At 47.2% G+C, this 20,587-nt stretch overlaps 1 protein-coding gene across 1 annotated transcript; it reads right to left on the bottom strand.

Annotated features, from left to right (window-relative positions):
• Window positions 1-3,630: 3,630 nt before the first annotated feature.
• Window positions 3,631-20,227, bottom strand: FAM110D (family with sequence similarity 110 member D). Its single transcript, XM_033953990.1, has 2 exons — window positions 20,139-20,227; window positions 3,631-6,474 (listed from the first exon to the last, which is right to left on the bottom strand). Exon 2 carries the CDS (start codon window positions 6,060-6,062, stop codon window positions 4,968-4,970), a length of 1,095 nt encoding a protein of 364 aa, XP_033809881.1. The 5' UTR covers window positions 6,063-6,474; window positions 20,139-20,227; the 3' UTR covers window positions 3,631-4,967.
• Between the last annotated feature and the right edge of the window lie 360 nt (window positions 20,228-20,587).

The following is a 20,587-nucleotide window of genomic DNA, read 5'->3' as shown; positions in this document are numbered from 1 at the left end:
AGAATTCACATCTGTTTTAATTCAGAAACTACAGAATCTAATGCAGAATGCCGGATTTCAGAACTGGCCCTGAAGAAGAGATAAAAAACTGTCAGGCCCCCGATGGTCTAACTTACTGTTAAAATCCTGTGGGTCGCTGTAGTGCCGGTAAATGTTCCGATTTTAAAAAGACAAGCGAATGCTGCAAAAGCTCTGCATGCAAATGAGCTCCGCAGAGGTCCTCGGAAATTCCACCAGATCAGTCGTCGGAGAAAATGACTTACGCCTGCGCAGAATAGTCCACGGAAAGAGGCTTTCATGTGCGCAAGCGCCGGGAAATGCTACATCGTCGGCACGCATGAGCGTCAGTGCCTCATTGTAGCGCATCATGGGTGCACGTCATAAGCGTGTATCATACGTGCGCACCACGTGCGTATATAGTGATTTAAAAAGCTCAGCGCAGAGGGGAGGGGCAGAGAACTACCCGCAAACCATGCAAATGCTTTATTCTACACTGATTCTGCAGGACATACAGTGGCTTAATAAGGGGGGGCAAAGGAGGCAGTTTGCCTCGGGCACCATCTTGCTCGGGGCACCAGCACCCCGCCTCCTCTCCCCCCTCCCCCCAATGCCACATGCGCACCCCTTCCCTTCCCCCAAACCTTTATAACCTTGGCACGAGCAGCCACCAGCTTGCCGCCCGCGTTGGCTTCGGCGCACTTTCTAACGTCACTTCTGGGACCTGCACCGAGGAAGTGACATCAAAGAGAGCACTGAAGTTGACACGGGCAGTAAGTCAGTGGCACCAAAGTTTTAATAAAGTACAGGGAAGGGGCGTGTGCAGGGAAGAGGGCGGGGGAGGGGTGCAGCATATATGCAGGGTGCAGCATATATGTCCCCAGCATCGCTCACCCTCGCTATGCCACTGGGGACATATATGCTGTCCCCTGCATTTTTTATTTTTAACTTCTACCTCTCAGCCCCAGACCAGTCGGCATTTGCTTTTTAACGAACAAGCATGAGATGCGCCTTTTAAGACACACACACGAGACACGCTTTTAACGCACACGCATACGGCAAATCCCCTATCAAGTATGAACGCACCTTCATCTCTCATGCAATCTTCAGCCCAGACCTTACACTTTTGACGCACGCACACGAGACGTGCTTTTAACATACTACCGTCACCTCAAGACCTGCCAGTGGTTTTGACGCATTAAAGGTCAACGCTTCACTTCATGCATCATCAGGCAATGTCTGGGCACCGCCTGGAGTGCTCATTTTAATATTAATGATCTCATTGTGCTACATTTGCATAGTTTTATCGGAGGATGCTATGAAGCGTGGAAAAGAGCCGTTATGTGCATCGGAAGTTAAAATACTTCGATGCTAAGCCAGTTAGAACTGGTTTAGTGTCGACTGTTAAAGGCACGGTACATTTAGAACATCGGGGGGGGGGGGGTCAGACCTCCAATATGCCTTCTCTCATTCAGAGGTTCAATTTCACACCTTCCCTCCCTCATTGAGACCAGTAGGGCCTTTTCCTGCAGCCTTCTCCCTACAGAGAAAAGCACGCCACCCATTGCTGCAGAGATAGGAGGGGGGTGGGTCTTGACAGATATCTCATGTTGCCATCCTTTTTATGTTTATCTATCCCTGCAAAAGGTGGGCAAAGGTATAAGATAACTGAAATGCTACATTTTAAAGAAGACATATACATAAAACAAAGATTTACGCCCCTCTTCTACGAAACTGCATTAGCAGTTTCTAGCGTGTGGGGACCCACGCTGAATGGCCTGCGCTGCTCCCGACGCTCATAGAGTTCCTATGAGCGTTGGAAGCAGCGCAGGCCATTCAGCGCGGCTCTCTGTGCTAGAAACTGCCAGCGCAGTTTCGTAGAAGATGGGGTAAGTGTTGACCTTTGAGCTATTTTAACTTTTATCCTATGTACATGTTACCAACATTTGCACACATGTGGGGTGTTTTTTTTAACCTTAAAGATGTCACACAGAGAAGTAGATGAAGACAAAAGGGGGGAGGAGGGCGATCTTTGACAAAAGAGACAGGTGTGTGCTGGATGTGAGTCACCACTGAGACCAAACTCCGCAGAGGTCTTTCAGGAGAGAAACTGGATACTGTATGGAAAGACCCGGTTTCCTGACAGACGATACTTTGACCTTTACCCTTTAGTACACAGGATCTCTGGGAGGCTGTTGGATTCATGTATTTGTGTTAAAGCAGCTGGACATTTCTGACACAAACATATAATGAGGCTTCAAATAGCATTTTGCCAGTAGTATAAATCACTTTGGAGACTAAATCATTCCCTTAAAACGCTTCTTGTATGAACGTGCATTCATTAGCACATACTCAGTACATTACCATGCACAAAAGCAACATTTGCATCGATTAACCTATGAATTAACGTGCGTACAATCCATTTGTGTGCATTCAAAAGTTACAATGCAGGTCAAAAAATATTGCATGAAAGGAACTGAAAAATACTCATGAGAAAATTTCTGAAAATGATCCAATTTTTTTTATTTTTTTTTTGGGGGGGGCTGCCTGTGCACATCCCTACTTATCTTTTCTGTCCTAACTAGACTGTAAGCACTATTGAACAGGAACTGTCTCATATGCAGGGTTACCAGATTTTAGAGGATTGTCCGGGTGCCCAGAGGGATTTCTAAAACCCAGCAGTTTGCCACGTCTGGAGGGCCTCTGCGCATGCGCAGAGGCATTCCAGACACAGTCCCAAGCTCAGGGAGGTTTGTGTGGGGCAGTGCTGGGGCTGAGGCGGAACGGGGCAGCGCCAGAGGAAATCTGACAACCCTACTCATATGTGTATACCTGATGGGGCCTCTGCGTGTGCGGATCGCCGGACTCAATGGACCATGGGTCTGATCCGGAGATGGCAGTTTCTTATGTGTCTGTACAGTATCGCACGCATCTCACTCGTATGTTAAGAACCATTAATGATAGTAGAATGACCTTCCATTTGCAGAGGATTCCCCTGGCTCCCCCACACCACCATTCCCCCAAAAAGTTTAATCCTCATGATCTACCCAATCTCCAAATGCTTTCATGTCTTCACTTTGGGTTGGGTACCAGAATGTTAACGCCCCATATTGTAGAAGTCTAACTCAAAAGGAACCATCTCCAGCTCTTGTCTCATAACTCAGATTTGATCTAGAAAGTTGCACGAGAACAGAAATCCCACCCATCCCCGCCAAGATCCTCTCCGTCCCCACCCGTCCCCGCCAGGATCCTCTCCATCCCCACCCGTTCCCGCCAGGATCCTCTCCGTTCCCACCCGTCCCCGCTAGGATTCTCTCCGTCCCCACCCATCCACGCAAGGAATTACCTCCATCCCCACCCATCCCCATAAAAAGCAGCAATTACTTCTGACAGGATCATCAATTCCAGTTTCTTTTGTGTTTGCGCTGCTGTTTTCCTTGTGGAATCTCTTTGGTGGAACCCTTTTTTCGTTTTCTGTTCAGGTAATTAACTTATAAACCCCCTCTTTTACTAAGGCTGACGTGTCCATTATATTATATGGACGAACCTTGCTTCCAAAGCCTTCCATCCCTGTGGGAGTCCCGTGGGCCAGAGGGGGGTCCCCGTGGGAGTCCCATGGGTTGGGGGGGGTTCCCGCAGGACCCACGGGATTCATGCGATCCCCGTTCCCGTGCAGACCTCTAATTTGATCTTGGCCAAAAAAAAAAAAGGGAAGAAGCGAAGAACTCTTTGGGTCAAGCTGTATGTAGCTCCTATAAAGTGTATGTGTGTGTGTGTGTGGGGGGGGGGGGCAGCTTTCACTCACACAACTAACCCTCCTCTTGGATTCCAACACTTGAGGGACACTTCTCATTCCCTGCCCTCTTTAGGGTCAAAGTGTTGCTTCGTTTGTAAAAGCCAAAATTATAATCTGCAGGGAGTCCAGCCATGTTAGTGCCACACGTAAACGAGGAGGCAGGAAAAAGAGCAAGACCGGCTGTTTCTCTCTCCCTTATCAGAAGAAAAACATGAAAGGAAGGGATGGAGAAGCCCAGGGAGGGAACAGCTTTCCAGTCTCATTTGACTGAGAGGTTAAAAAAATATATATATCACAGAATGTAAAGTGCAGCTTCAACCATATAGATACAAAATCTCTCTGCAAGACTAAGGCAGGCTAAGGGGGACACTGGTCATGAACTGAGATGCCTGCTGGGTCAAGAACGCTACGTGGTTTTGTGCCGTGTTCACTCAGCAGGTGATATTCTATAGGGAAGAGAGTCTTCAGACTGCATCCCAGTCATGGTAAGGAAGGAAAGTACGGTAGCTGCAGTGGAACACATTTCTGGACAATCTCGGTATCTTTCAGAAGTGACCCCAACAGAGGTCAGTTTTTCAAACTATCTGCAAGGAACGTGCATGAAATATATACATATACCCAACTCAATGTATTTACGTAAATGTAGCATGTATATTCGTTATGAATATTCTGGAAACCTATCAAGGTCCAGGCTGGGAACCACTGTGGAAAATAAGAAAGGTCACCTATAAATCCATGACCTTTCATCCCTTTGACCTTGGGCTTCTAAAGGAACTGGCAACTTCCATAACACATCCAGTGAAACCCAGTTCACCAAAAGAAACCATTCCCAATTAAACAAAACATAGTAACATAGTACATGATGGCAGATAAAGACCTGAATGGTCCATCCAGTCTGCCCAATCCGGACACCTCCGGGTCTCCCAAAGCAGCAGCATCGGTGGCGCTGGCCAGCAGGAAGAGGCGGCGCTCAAACCAGGCTGCTCCCGGCCTGCCCTGCCGGGGCCTTCCCTCCGCTGCTTCACTGATGACACCCCTGATAATGCAGCCGAGGGATGCCCTGGCGGGACAGGCCAGAAACAGCCCGCTTCAGAGCGCTGCCTACCTCCCGTCAGCCATCGCTGCAGTCTCTCTTCTCCCTGAGATGATATGAGGCAGATCACTGGCTCTCTGCTCACACCGTGGATTCCCGTGGTTTTTCCTTTGCTTTCTGGCAACTGTACAGCCACTTAATGACACGAGCGTTCCTCTCTACGACAGAGATGGGGGAAGGGGTCTTTTCACTCGGTTCTTCCTCAGTCAGCTCTTCCCCCAGGCAACTGAACTGAGAGCATTCACTGCTCTCTCCAGACTCACCACTCCCATAGGGCAAAGACACGGCATCCCACTCAGAGGAGAAAAACTTATCCATCCCGAGCAGCTCCACCAGGTCCCTGTCCAGCCCGCAGTAGTCAAAGAATCTTTCCTTCTCGGACAGAGCAAGGGAGCAGCGCAAATGTAGCTCAGGCCACTGAGCTCCCAAAACCGGAGTTTTGGCAGGGTTTAGGGGCAAATAGGTGCCGGTTGACTTCCGTCGCCTTTGCTCCGGTGTCCAAGCCTTGCGGCATATTAATGGGCTGAGGTGGCTGCTCTGAACTCTACGTCTCGCTATGGGACTAAACTGGCTCTTGGTAGAATTCGCAGATAATCTTATCCCCTCCTTTTCCAATGGGACCCAGAGCATCCGGTTTTCATCTTTGGGGGTTGGCAAAGGTTCCTCTGTGAGGGCATCGGGGGGGGGTTTCTGCTTCTCTCGCAGCGATCCCTGAAACAACCTTCGCACCAGGCTGCCGCCTTTAGCGTTTTCTTTGTTCACCGCCTTGCAGTCCCGTTTCTGCCGATACATGACGAGCGAGTCAGGCCTCAGCAGACGCTTCCCGGTACCCCTCCTCAGCACAGGTACTGATAGGGAAGGGGTTCCGTTGGTCAGGTTCTGTGCACAGCACTGGTTCTGATCACCGTCTAGATCGGGGCCGTTACACCACTGGGCAATAATTAGCCCCCTGCTGCAGTGGGGCATTGGGGTGGTACAGGCTGTGAGGGCAGGATCCTGCCGGGTGTTCATCACGTCTTGCGTTTTCACGTACTTAGCTTTATCCGCTTCCAGCCTCTCAACGGCGCTGGGAGTCCGTGAGCCACTACCCATTTCTATTTGTCTACGCAGATACTCTGGACCCCGGTTCAGCAGCTCAAGGGGAGAGTAAGACGCCGACAGAGGAGCCCTTTTCATGGTTTCTTTCAATCAAATCCCAAGAAAGTATACCTTTAGTGTCAGAGGATGCTGACGTCAGAGCTTCCGCGCTTCTGTCCTATGATAATTCTCATCGGTATGGGAGGGCTGCGAGTATAACTGAATTACTGATCATCCAAGGACAGTCCCACATTCTCCTATGGTCTTTAGGAAGATAAAAAAAATGCCTGGATGGAATGTAATTACCAGCTGATTCCATGAATCCAGATAAAGTCTCCTATACATGCCATCATGATGTGCTGATCCTGGGACAAGGAAGCTCCAAATAGTAAACGCAAGGCTTGTTGCACTCCTTTGCCCAGCAAAAGACTGTCCAATGGATCACTTTATGGTAGGCGTTCTATCACAAGCACATGTCTCCCATAACACCGTAGACAGCTCCGATGTTGCTCTGAAAAAAAAAAAAAAGCACAAAGATAAGAAATCAAAAAGAAGAAGGGATTCTGGGAGTTTGTGGTAGACACAAGTGGGATTGGATACTAGAAAAGCAAAGGGATCATTAGGTCAGGATTAAGGTGTCTTGCCCACTATTGTGTATGTAGGATCCAGCGGTGAGGGATTTCAAGGGATTCCGTGAATCCCCAACTCTACAGCTTGATTTGTTGAATAGGCAGCCTGAATCAAGCAAAAAGTAACCCCCCACCCCGCTAAAAAATAAAAAATAAAAAAGCAGGGCTATTAGGCTGTGGATTCTCTGAACCCCTCTGAAGGCCCTGACAATACTGATCTGAATTTGATTGGCCGAGCAGCATCTGCCTATTGCCTGCTCAACCAATCAAATTCAAAGCAGTGTCTTCAGGGCCTTTAGGGGGTGGAGCGAATCCCCTGAAGGCCCTGACTGCACGCCGCTGGTAGGGGGGGGGGGGGGGGATCTTAATACGAGACCAGCACAGTTAGGTTGCAGATGAGAACTGAAGTAAACAAAATCCTCAAACAATTGACTGAAATGCTCTTCAAATCTTTTAAAAAATGCATTCATTTCAATCTGCCCACTTGATATCGTAACTGCGAACAATCTCGTAAGTGTGTGACTCAGGTGTCTCAATTATGGAATTTGCTACTGTTGACAATCCAAAATAAAAAGTGAGCTTTCAAACTATATCCTTGAAGTGTTGTAGAACCGATATTAGGATTCATTTTTAATATCCAGTCCGAACAAGCAGGTCAAGTCGGTTTACAAAATTAGTAGTGTGTAAGCTTAAATCTTGTTGAGGCCGTCAGAGCTTTCTTATGTTCACACTGTGGCCCTTTACATGAAAAAGGTCGGAGATCCCTGGTGTAGGGTCTTGGAACTAGAATACCGAGGGGTGCTTTAAGTCAGGAATGAGGTTATTAAGACAGTTCACCCAGTGCTGTAGCAAGGGAAATAAGTGTCCGGCATCACCGTATCATGTGACCCCCCTAGGGTGACCAGGTTACCCATTCCAGAAGGGAGACTTTTTGACCAGTCCTGGATTCCTGCCAACCTTATCCTGATGCATTATGGAACCTGCAGCACTGATTTCAATGGATAGAATCATGGACTACGAACACAACACCGCTTTGGGATGGACTGGCCAAAAATTCTCCCTTCTGGAATGGGTAACCTGGCCACCCCCACCCCCCTTCGCATTCTTCCCCACCACACACCCCTCCTACGTACCTCTTCCCCATCACTCCCCCCACCCCACCCCATGCACCTCTTCAAAATCTTCAATGGCATCTCCCAGTTGCTGCTTGCGCCAGCCGCCAAAAATTAGGAGATAGGAGGAGAGGTGCCAGTGTCCCTGCCAAGATGGCGCCCGGGATGGTCTACCCTCTCCGCCCTCCTCGCCATGTCACTAGGTTCACCCTTATGTAGAGCCCCTTTTACAACAGACTTTGGTTCTAAACCTTTCAAAAGCATAGTCATATCTGTTTTTATTTTATACTAGTGTTTAAGCCCATTAGATTAACAGGTGCTAGATGACCGCCTCTCCTGCTTTTGAACCTGGGCAGGGGCAGAGGCAGAGCCGGGGTGGGAGGGAGTGACGGTGGGAGAGCAATTTCAAAGCCTCGGCAGCGGCGGCTCCTTGACCAATCCGCGCTTACATCGGCCCCACACTAGCGGTCTGGCTGGCTCCCCCACCAAAGCCCTTCGCAGCAGCAGCCCCTCCCGCATCCGACCCCGCGTCCCAAGCCTCTCCGAAGGCCGGCTCCCCGAAAATGGTACCCCTCTGTCCAAAGCCGCCGCAGCAGCCTCCCTCAAGACACATTTCAAATCTGACATATTGTAATCACAAAACAGAAAATAAAATTATTTTTCTTACCTTTTGTTGTCTGGTCATTATTCATATCATGTAGGGGTCCCAGGCTATGGTTGGCTTTTGATAACTCGCTTGCCAGGGCCCTTCTTTCTTCTTCCCTCCCTCCATCCTGGCAGCTGAAGACAGGCACCTCCCCCCAGTGGTCTGAGACAGGAGGGAGCATCCACAATGCGCAGATAGTGAGTTAGGAGAGGGTCTGAGGGCAAAGAGGGGCTCAACAGCGCACAACCACCTTTCCTTCCCTCTCTCCATCAGGTGCAGTGCAGCTCCACCATTGTTAAAAGGAGCCGCGTCGAAATCGGAGCCCTGCCACTACCGTAGCACTTTCCCCTCTGCCTTGGTCCCACCCCTTCTCTGACATATGGGACTGCGGCAGAGGGAACGTGCTACGGTAGCCTCTAGCAGTGGAACTTTGCTCTAATTACATAACATTACTTTCTTTTATTCCACCAAAACCTTGCGGTTCTAGACCAGAGGTAGGCAATTCCGGTCCTCGAGAACCAGAGCCAGGTCGGGTTTTCAGGATATCCACAATAAATATGCATGAGATAGATTTGCATCTCAAGGAGGCAGTGCATGCAAACCCGTCTCATACATATTCATGGTGGAGATCCTGAAAGCCTGACCTGGCTTCAGCTCTCGAGGACTGGAATTGCCTACCCCTGTTCTAGGCGGATTACAAAAGGAAGAGATTCTGGTCACTTCCAGAAGATTACAGGTTGTTTGGAACATTTGGAATCTGGTGAAGGAGTTGAGGATATTGGTTGCATCAGGAGTTTGACTTGACATATTTCCTGAAACAACCTGGTTTTTATAATAACTTCTTCATGGTGCATTTAGACAACTTGATCTGATAACCGTTTGCACATATTTTTCTTGAGGCCCTCCATATGTTGGAGAACAGATTAATGCAACTCCTTATCCGGACCAGGGCTTCAGTTTCCTCAGAATCCCCCCTGCTCTTCCTTCCTTCAAAGAGTCTCCTTTCCCCAGGAGTACTTTCAACGTAGCTTCCCAGTGCTTCCGAAAGTGTGGTGGATACAGAAAAGCCAAGAGGAAGAGCCTGCTGAGTGCAGTGGAAGGAAATCGCAACCTGGACAGGAAAAAGCTGAACTTCCTGCAGCAACAACCAAAACCTTTCCAGGGAATGGCAGGAAGTCAGACATAGCCTTTCTAGTCACCCTGCTCCTGAGCAAAGGCAGATCTCCACCTCTCCCTCAAATTTTGTGTGCTTACAGGGAAGCTTCTGTATCCTGGTCCAGCAAAGGATGTGGTGCTTGGTATAGGGATAGGAGTAGGGCACAGGTAAGCAGTGGCGGAGCAAGGGTGAGAGGCATTACCAATTTGCTGCCTGTGTCAGCTCTCCCTCTGATGTCACTTCCAAGGTGCGGGTCCAGGAAGTGACATCAAAGGAAGAGCCAGCACTGGCATGACAGCATGGCACGACAGCAGGTCGGAGGTTGCTGCTCACGCCATGAACGTTATAGAGGTACTGGGGAAGGGAAGTGGTGCACATGCGTGGCGAGGGGTGGGGGGCCGGGAAGAAGCAGGGAGGGGGGCAGAGAGGAGGACAGGTGCCGGTGCCCCCACCAAGACGTTGCCCGGAGTGGACTGCCCCTCCTGCCTCCCCCCACTACTGCAGGTAAGACAGATGGAAATGAGACAGAAAGAAGATCGACTCATTTGAGCTTCGGTGCTGGAGGAGAATTTTATGCTTGCTGTGGACTGCCAGAAGAACTAACAAATTGATTCTGGAAGAGATCAGCTATGTCACTCGAAGCCCAAATGATGAAGTTACGACTGTCTTATTTTGGTCACAGAGAGATCACTGGAGAAGGACATCGTGTTTGGGAAGATCGAAGGAACTAGGCGAAGACACGTTGAAAACAACCATGGGGATGACGCTGGAGGACCTTCCTGGTCTAACACAAAACCTCTTTTTAGATCTGTAATTCATCAAGTCGCTAGGACTCGAACATGAATCAATGGCACCTAACCAAGGCAGATGGGTTTGAGAAATGGACAAAACTATCGGAAAAATGGGTTGATGGATAGTGTTATACAAAAACTACGATGAAACAAGGTAGAACGATATTCTGAGGAAAACGAAAGTGAAAAACCTTAGCAGGATGCTGTGTGTGTATATGAGCTCAAGGGGTCAGAAGTGAGGTCCGTTGGCAGCTCTCAGCCCTAGGACCTTATAGAGCTGTGTAAGATCCAAGCTTTGTTGATTGAAATCTACTTAAATTTTAAACTGGAGTATCTTGAAAGGGCTAGGCCAGTGCGAGTAAAGGTTCCTTCAAACATCACCTTTCATCCCTCTTTCTGCCTCTCTTAAATGACCAAAGCAGGACCCTGCAAGCGTTGCATCTTAGGTTTAAATTCATGACTCCTTCCTCCTCAATCAGGCAGCCAAGAGGTCATTCGTAGTCCCTGTCCTGACGAGTGCCAGAGGACATTTGTTAGCCTCAATGGTCTTTATTCACACACTGATCATTCCTCTATCAAAGGGTAGAAAGAAGAATGGAAGAGGTGCACTCCAAAGAGGTCAGCTAACGAGGAGCTGGTGAATGCTTGGGAAGGCCAGGGGCTGCGGGGTGGGGGGGGGAGGAGGGGGGAAGCGCAATAAACCAGAGAACAGAAGCAATAGGGAGTAATGAGGAAATACTGGAGAAAAGGGTTGGGGAACAAGGCAACTGTTCAAAACAGATGCTTTCTTTCTGTAAAGAGGAGACTAACTAATAGATCCAGGGAGACCTCTGACAGCGCAGGCTGTGAAATGGTGAATTATTAACCAGAAGAACTGTACTGCTGACAGGGATGGATTACAAAGAAATGTATATTGGTACCAGATCCTGGCATGTGTCATGTTAGGAAAAAACTTGTATTGAATAATCTTACACTGTAAGTTTGGGAAATTTAACCTATAAACTGTATATTATATTAGAATTAGACCCAGTGGCATAGTAAGAGGGGGCAGACCACCACGGGTGTCGTGTTCGTGGGGGTGCTAGCACCTCTCTGCCCCACCCTGCCAAGCTCATGCCATCCTTCCCCTCCCCCAGCCCATGCCTCTGTAGATCTTCGCTGGCGCGAGCAACTTCTCCTGCCTGTTGCTCGCGCCAGCCTGGCTTCCCTCTGAATCACTTCCGGATCACAGGGCCAGGAAGTGATGTCAGAGGGAAAGCCAACGCTGGCACGAGAAGCATGCTGGAGAAAAGCCCCTCGAGCTGGCAAAGATTTAAGAGGTACAGGGGGGAAGGGAGAGCGTGAGTGTGGAGTGGGGGGAAGGAGTGGGGGGGGCATGGAAGGAGCAGAGGCGTGAAAAGGAGGGGTGGGGGGCATGAGAGGTGCTACCGTCCCAGACACCTCCTACCCTTACTACGCTACTGATTAGACCCCTAGAAATTGAGTTCCTGCGGGAATGGGGAAAAATTTGTCCTTGTGTCATTCTCTAGACTGCACCACTCTAGAAATCAAGATGTAGCAAAAGTGAGCTAAGTATAGGACAATAAAGCCATTGTGACATCTCAGATGAGGTACTGGCTCTTATTGGTAGAATGAGGCATTGTGATGTCACAATACCAGCTCTGGTTATCAGAGGCTGAAACTCTTCATACTATTCATTCATTCAATTATCTATACTCTTCTTCCAAGTAGAGAATGACATGGGGACAAACTTTTCCCCGTCCCCGTGGGAACTCATTTTCTCGTCCCAATGAGTTATTTTTCTGCCCCTGGCCCGTTCCTGCAAGCTCCATCCTCATCTGCACAAGCCTCAAACATTTTAAAATCATAACCCCCCTCCGTTACTAACGCGCAAACATGGGTTTTAGTGCCGGCAGCAGCAGTAACTGCTCCGACGTTCACAGAATTCCCATGAGCGTCGGAGAAGTTACCACTGCTGCCTGAGCTAAAACCCGCACTGTGTGTTAGCAAAGGATGGGGGGTAAGTGTTCAAGGCTTGTGCAGTTAAGGCAGAACTTAAAGGCATAGGACAGTTACAGCAACAAAACTCATGGGGACAGGACAAGAAAACTGAGTTCCTGCGGTCGACGGGGAAAAATGTGTCCCCGGGTCATTCTCTAATTTGAATCTTACAACCCAGAAACAGCTTGTATCTATTTCTAAAGAACATTTTTCAGAATCCATGTCTTATCTTGTGCTTCTCCAAACCTCTGGGAAGGGTGTGGCGCAATGGTTAGAGCTACAGCTTCGATAGCCTGAGGTTGTGGGTTCAAACCCATGCTGCTCCTTGTGACCCTGGGTAAGTCACTTAATCCCCCCCCCCCCATTGCCCCAGGTACATTAGATAGATTGTGAGCCCACCAGGACAGACAGGGAAAATGCTTGAGTACCTGAATAAATTTATGTAAACCATCCTGAGTTCCCCTGGGACAACAGCATAGAAAATGGAATAAATAAATAGTGTGAAGAGTTTCAGCCTCTGATAACCAGAACTGGTATTGTGACATCATAATGCCTCATTCCACCAATAAGAGCCAACCTCATCAGTGATGTCACAATGGCTTGATTGTCCTATACTTAGCTCACTTTTGCTACATCTTGATTTCTAGAATGGTGCAGTGGTTAAAGCTACAGCCTCAATACCCTACGGTTGTTTACTATTTAAAGCCATAAACGGAGACAGCCCAACCTACCTGAACAACCGCCTCATCCAAAATACATCAACTAGACATAGGAAAACCCACACCCCATTCACGTACCCTCCAATCAAAGAAGACAATCGGAAAAAACTATATGAAAACTATATGACGGCCTCCTAGCAACACAAGCAGCAAAACTCGACAACCAAATCTCCAATCTACTAATTATGACCCCAGACTACAAATCATTCAGAAAATAAATAAATAATAATAACGTATTTTTTATATACCGTCACACCTGTGAGTTCTGGGCGGTTCACAACAGTTAAAGCATAGTACAAACAATGTAAATCGTTTGAGATTCAACAGATTAAGTGGTAGGAAACTCCGATCCTCAAGAGCTGTATTCCAGTTGGGTTTTCAGGATTTCCCCAATGAATATGCATGAGATCTATTTGCATGCACTGCTTTCAATGCATATTCATTGGGGAAATCCTGAAAACATGACTGGAATACGGCTCTCGAAGACCGGAGTTCCCTACCCTTGACATACAATATAAAAAGAAATACATGTAATGGGTATTTTGGAAATATATTTTGAAGAAATGAAAGCTATTTGATGGAAATTAATATGATGAATTTTAATTTAATGACTATTTTATTGTATTATAATATTGTATATTTACTGATTTCTTCAATAAAAATGTTATAAATTAAAAAGAAATACATACAATATAGGAAGGATACAACAATGTTAAAATAAAGTAAAAAGTTAAAAGAATAAGATACATTAAAAACCCAGCCTGTTAAATAATTGGGTTTTTATCTGTTTTCTAAAATCGAAAGAAGAAGAAGATTCTAACACAGTTTTGGCCAGCCATAAATTCCATTTGGCCGCCTGAAAAGAAAAGGTTCTCTCAAGGAACCTTTTATAATGACATAACTTTATTGAGGGATATGCAAACAAATGTATTCTTTGAGAACTCTTATTAGTATAACTCAAAGTAAAATGAGGAGTAAGATAACCCGGTAACATGCCAAATAAAGACTCTACTCTTCAAGAAATTCCTGCAAATGACTTAATACCGCTAGCTCCTTCCCACTTTCCAATGCCACTTCCCGATTCCCCAAAGCAACCAGAACCAGCAGAAAATCAGACCAATGGTTTGACAATGAACTACTCCAACTCAAAAGACAGTGTAGAAGACTTGAAAGAAAATGGAGAAAAAAAAACCTAGATCAAACAAAAATCGCTTGGAAAAAAAATCAACAAACAATACAAACTTCTACTAAAGGACAAGAGGAAAACTCATTACACAAATCTTATAGGCACAGAAACCCAAGACTCCCAAAAACTATTCCAAATCTTAAAAGATCTCACAGATACCAAACCCTACACTACCACTAATAATACCCCTCCCCCTTCAGCTACCCTCCTAGCAGAGCACTTCCAGAACAAAATCACAAACGCCAGAGCCACCCTCAATTGTACTCCTTCCCACATTAACGTAATCACAACTCACCCCACAGACAAAGATTCAACCGAAGCAGACAGAACATGGTCTCATTTCCCCATTATACAATGGTCCGAACTCAACAAACTCTACAAAAAATACAGCCACGCCTCATGTGACCTCAACCACTGCCCATCATATCTCCTTACTACCTCCAGTGTAAAATTCCGTACTCTACTTTTACAATGGATCCAAGCCACACTCAAAGACGGCATTTTCCTCTCGACCCTCAGCGAAATCATCATCACCCCAATCCAAAAAAACCCAAAAGGACCACCAGACCAACCATCCAACTTCAGACCTATTGCCTCAATATCACTATACGTCAAACTCACAGAAGGCCTAGTTGCCAAACTCCTCACCAGCTATCTGGATGTCAACTCACATTGGCTACCAATCCAAGAAAGAATACAATTCAAATTCTACTGCATGTTATTTAAAACACTTAACAGAGACAGCTCGTCCTACCTGAACAACCGCCTCATCCCTGCATCCACAACCAAACACAGAAAAACGCATCCCCCATTCATACCCCCCCCCCCCCCCCGATCAAAGAAGTAAAACGATCAAAAACTACACGACGGCCTCCTGGCCACTCAAGCAGCAAGACTGGACAACCAGATCTCCAACCTTCTGATGTCCACCCCAGACCACAAGACATTCAGAAAAGATCTGAAAACTATACTTTTCAAGAAATTCCTGAAACAGCCCTAACCTCACGTACTCTCAACAATGCTAAAATTGATAAAGGATCTACCCTTTACTATCATAACAAGGGCAATTATGCTTCCACTGAAACCCCAGTTCATAAATCTTCTGTTAAGCCTCCTTGTTCTTAACTACAAAAGAAATATCAAAAGATCTGCTCTTTAGCACTCTAGCAAATCTATTGTTCTCCCAATGTAACCCCGTTTTTAAATCTTTTGTATGCCGCCTTGAACCGCAAGGTAATGGCGGAATAGAAATCCCTAATGTAATGTAATGTAATATAATCTAATAATAATAATAACTTTATTCTTATATACCGCCATACCCATCGAGTTCTAGGCGGTTTACAACAATTAACAAATGATCTGCATTGATCTACTCCTTATCTCCTCTAGAAATTACCAGACATCTTCTTCATGTAATGCCTTTTTTGTAATTCTTTTGTAATCCGCCTTGAACCGCAAAGCAATGGCGGAATAGAAATCTCTAATGTAATGTTGTGGGTTCAAACCCACGCTGCTCCTTGTGACTGTGGGCAAGTCACTTAATCCCTCCCGTTGCCCCAGGTACATTAGACATGTAAACCAGTTTGAGCTCCCCTGGGAGAACAGTATAGAAAATTGGATAAATAAATAATGTGAAGAGTCTCAGCCTCTGATAACCAGATCTGGTATTGTGACATCATAATGCCTCATTCCACCAATAAGAGCCAACCTCATCAGTGATGCCACAATGGCTTGATTGTCCTATACTTGGCTCACTTTTGCTCTATCTTGATTTCTAGAGTGGTGCAGTGGTTAAAGCTACAGCCTCAGCACCCTGAGGTTGTGGGTTCAAACCTGTGCTGCTCCTTGTGACTCTGGGCAAGTCACTTAATCCCCCCATTGCTCCAGGTACATTAGATAGATTATGAAAAGTTTCAGCCTCTGGTAACCAGAGCTGGTATTGTGACATCATAATGCCTCATTCCACCAATAAGAGCCAACCTCATCAGTGATGTCACAATGGCTTGATTGTCCTATACTTGGCTCACTTTTGCTACATTTTGATTTCTAGAGTGGTGCAGTGGTTAAAGCTACAGCCTCCGCACCCTGAGGTTGTGGGTTCAAATCCACGCTGCTCCTTGTGACCTTGGGCAAGTCACTTAATCCCCCCATTGTCCCAGGTACATTAGATAAAGTGTGAATCCGCCGGGACAGACAGGGAAAAATGCTTGAGTGCCTGAATGTAAACTACTTAGAATATAAATGGTATATGAATACTACTGTAAACAAATAATCAGCCAGACTGTGAGGTGACCACAAGGCCACTAGGAAATGGAGCACCTGTGGGAAATTCCAGCCGTGGGCACCTCCTGCCTTGAACTTCCCCCAGCAGGAAATCAGACAATGTGGACTAAAGATTCAAAGAGATCCTATGGCCAAATGAAAACCAAATACATCAGCACTGATATTCTAACAATGACCCTGATACACTTTCATTTATGCATCCTGCTGTCCCTCCCCACAACTCAGCAGCCTTTGCTTTGATCAAGTACCACCTATGGCTCTAGAAGGCAGGTACGTATTTAGATTAACTGCCCTTTCATGAAGGGATTCATCCTCCACGGTTTACAATACACTGACTAGTAACCAGGTACTCTTAAGTATTCTTCCTATCTGTCCCGGCAGTTTCACAATCTACTGTAATTGTGGCTCCTGGGACATTGGAGGGTTAAGTGACTTGCCCAGGGTCACAGGGAGCTTGCTGGGATCAAACTCACAACTTCAGGGTGCTGAGGCAGAAGCTCTAATCACTAGGCTACTCCTCTGGAGCACCCCAGAGTCAGTCCAGAAAACCCTTTATGAAATGAAACCCCAAACTTATAAGTGTCTCTCAGCGCCAGACATATGGCTATAGGGAGAATGGTGCATGCTGAGGGGGGGGGGGAGGTTGGGCAGCAACCTTTTCTGATTGTTTATAAGAGAAGGGATTTTGGATTTTGTTCAGAAGCTGAGACTATGGAGATACCAGCAAAGGTGCAGAACCTATAGGACCTAAATGCTGCAATCCTTTCATATCCTCCCAATGTTTGCTGGTCTTGAAATAACTCAGTGGGATCATAAGAACATAAACAATGCCGCCGCTGGGTCAGACCTGAGGTCCATCGTGCCCAGCAGCCTGCTCACGCGGCGGCCCAACAGGTCCAGGACCTGCGCAGTAATCCTCTATCTATACCCCTCTATCCCCTTTTCCAGCAGGAAATTGTCCAATCCTTTCTTGAATCCCAGTACCGTACTCTGCCCTATTACGCCATCTGGAAGCGCATTCCAGGTGTCCACCACACGTTGGGTAAAGAAGAACTTCCTGGCATTCATTTTGAATGATTTTTTTTTTTTTTATTGTACCAATTTAACGCAATACTGGATACGAATTTGGAACACTGTCTCCCATGCATTTTCTATATTAAACGCTATTAACATATGAAACTACAATTCTTCGATCATCCAACTCCGATATTGTCATTAATTACACTCATTCTAGATTGTTCGACCTCATGGAAAAATAATCAATATGCTTCTTTTTACGAATGGTGAAATACTCTGTGCTTTTTGAAAATATGAAGACGTTCTAGCCTTAAAATACAATCATTTGCCATCTTTTATCAAAACATGGGGAGTCTTGGATGCATCTTGTTCTTATTCTTAACCTGCCCATACTGTATTCCTATTTGAGCATTGTAATATTATCGAAGCTATTTGTGGGTAATGAGTTTGTTATACATATTTTGAAAAATTTACAAATAAATTAATTAAAATAAAAAACGCTGGCCATCCTTGCAAAATACTGGCAGTCTGGGAGAGCCTGATGCTGAATCCCAAACTGTTTCTCCAAATCCCAGTTCAGGTGTCTGGTTGTAATCATTCTAGATAAATCCTTGGGCAGGTTCTTGGTACTGGGGGTGGGTAGGGGGCTACATGTTTTCAGTTAACCGTGCCCACATGTGTGGCTGATTGACTCCATGGTAAATGTAGAAGTGGAGGGGGGAGGAGGGGGGGGGGAAGCCACATTGAAATAATCTGGGGATTTGAGGGTGCCGGTGGGTGATCTTCACTGATTACTGATTAGTCCAGCAAGCGCTCCAGTGGAACTGGCAAAATCTCAAATGCCTATAAATAAATAAATAATTGAAATTCTACAGAATTGGGGGGGGGGGGGGGGTTTTCTCACAGCAGGGACAGTTTTGACACATCACAGCTCGAAAAAAAGCCTCAGCAGTACCACCAGGATTCACCACGCTAATGCTCTCGTTTCGGGGCTGAGAAAGTGTCCTCGTAAACTTGGCTGTTTCTTTGCTTAGATCAAGTTTATTCAAATTTGATACCCCGACTTATCAATATTCAAAGCGGTTTTACAAAGTTTAAAAACGCAGAGAAAACATGAAAAAGGGAAGACAGCAAAAACCTACAACGCAACTAAATTAATAAAAACAATGACTGACTGGGGGAAGAACTACAAAGTTTGGATGGGAAAGAGCAAACACGGGAAAAAACGAAAGGCAGATCCTCACCCCCTCAGCCCTACAAGACGCATCCACGCATGAGCTGTGACACTCACAAGCCCGCTTAGGGGCCACTGGCGAGCCTTGAGGCTGCAAGGAACTCACCTAAAGGATGCTGCTGCAGTGCGTGTGCTCTGCCCGGCGCTGGCGTGCGCTTGTATCCTATCGGTAATGTTTACCGTTTCGTAGTTGTTCAAACGTACAGCGCAAGGTCAAACAGGCTTAGTCCAAACAGGGAGACAAGATGCCGTGGAAACACACACGCAAGGACAGTGGTGTAGTAAGGGTGAGCAGGGCTCGCAGCAGCGATGCCCCTCCCCCGCCACCCACACGCACCCCCCTTCCCTTTCCCCGCACCTTTTTATTTTCTCCGGCGTGCACCACATGCCCACGTCAGTGTCAGCTTGCCCTTTGATGTCGCGTCCTGGGCGCGGATCCCGGAAGTGTCGTCAGAGAGAGCGCCGATGCCAACGTGGCCAGCAACCTCGCCCCGGGGAAGTTAAAAAAAAAGGTACTGGGGAAGGCAAAGAACAAGAGGGGGTACCGCGCCCTTAGGAAGACCATGCCCGGGGCGGACCCCCCCCCACACCCCCTTTCTACCATGCCACTGCATAAGAAGATTAAACTGGAGCGTGGGGACTATTTGCCCTGCCCCCACAAAACAAACCTGTCATCCGAAGATAATGTACCCTGACTGACAGGGAACCAGAGGGTGCCATGCCAGCCTAGTGGGCCACTGCAGGAACTTTAAATTCACGCCAGGGGATGGTATTACAAGGACAGGCTGTATAAGTCCAGTTCCTCGGTGCCCTAGAAATGAACCCTCGGCTGGTCAGAAGAATCCTACATGGCTCAACGCTCAGCTCCCAGAAAAACAGACCAACTAAAAAGAGTTTGTTTGTTGGGGGGGTTGCATCCATATGGCTGTCCCTGCCTCTTAAACACAGGGCAGCCCAGAGACTCAGCAGACAAAACCTCCCACCTAAATACAGTGCAAGTTGCCTGCGGGAAACCACAGATCCCCCGAATGCAGCTTCCAAAATACAGGGAGCTAAAAATAAGCAAGCACAGAGCCTGGGAGCCAGAAAAGGTAGCAGCAGAGAGACAGCTGTGGAGCCACGAGTTTCAGGCAGAGGCAGCTCCGTCCCATGTGGCAGGAGAGATTCAAGCCCCGAGCGGGGCTTTAGTTTAAACTCGGAATCTTGGTCCGGCATAAGAGCCAACTTTTAGAACTGATTGGAGGGGGGGGGGGGATTAAACTTAGAACAAATTGTCTGGACCAGAGAAGGAGTTTAGTCAATCCGGGGGGGGGGGTTCTCAAGCAGCTCCAGAGCTGGATCCTACGGTGCCCGGGGCTGAGCCCAAGGCAAGTCCGGCTTTGAAGGAGACTTAGGACTCACCTGAGCAGAGAGAGACGGAGGACGAAGTGTGCCAGGGATGCTGGGGAGTCTGGTGGCAGGAGGAGCAGCGAGCTGAGGTTAACCGCAGCAGGAAAGGGAGAATCTCCGCGCAGCCCCCGCCCTCTGCTGCATTAACCCCTTCCTGCACTCCCCCCCCCCCCCCCAGCAGCATCGCTTGGTTCCGTTATTCCAGCAGCGCAACTCCTCCCATTCCACTAAACTAGACTAGTCAGGTCTCCTTTTTGCAAGCTTTTCTCTGCATTTTTCCTTCTTTTCCTCCTAGAATTTAAACTTTAAACTTTCTTCCTTTTCATCTCTGTTGCTTTCTTTTTTGGTTAGAGCCACAGCCTCAACACCCTGAGGTTGTGGATTCAAATCCACGCTGCTCCTTATGACCCTGGGCAAGTCACTTAATTCTCCCCCCCCCCCCCCTTTGTCCCAGGTACATA

Source organism: Geotrypetes seraphini, chromosome 8 (assembly GCF_902459505.1).
Source record: "Geotrypetes seraphini chromosome 8, aGeoSer1.1, whole genome shotgun sequence".
Lineage (NCBI taxonomy): Eukaryota > Metazoa > Chordata > Amphibia > Gymnophiona > Dermophiidae > Geotrypetes > Geotrypetes seraphini.
Note: the sequence above shows the minus strand (reverse complement) of the source record. Positions and strands in the feature narration are given on the sequence as shown.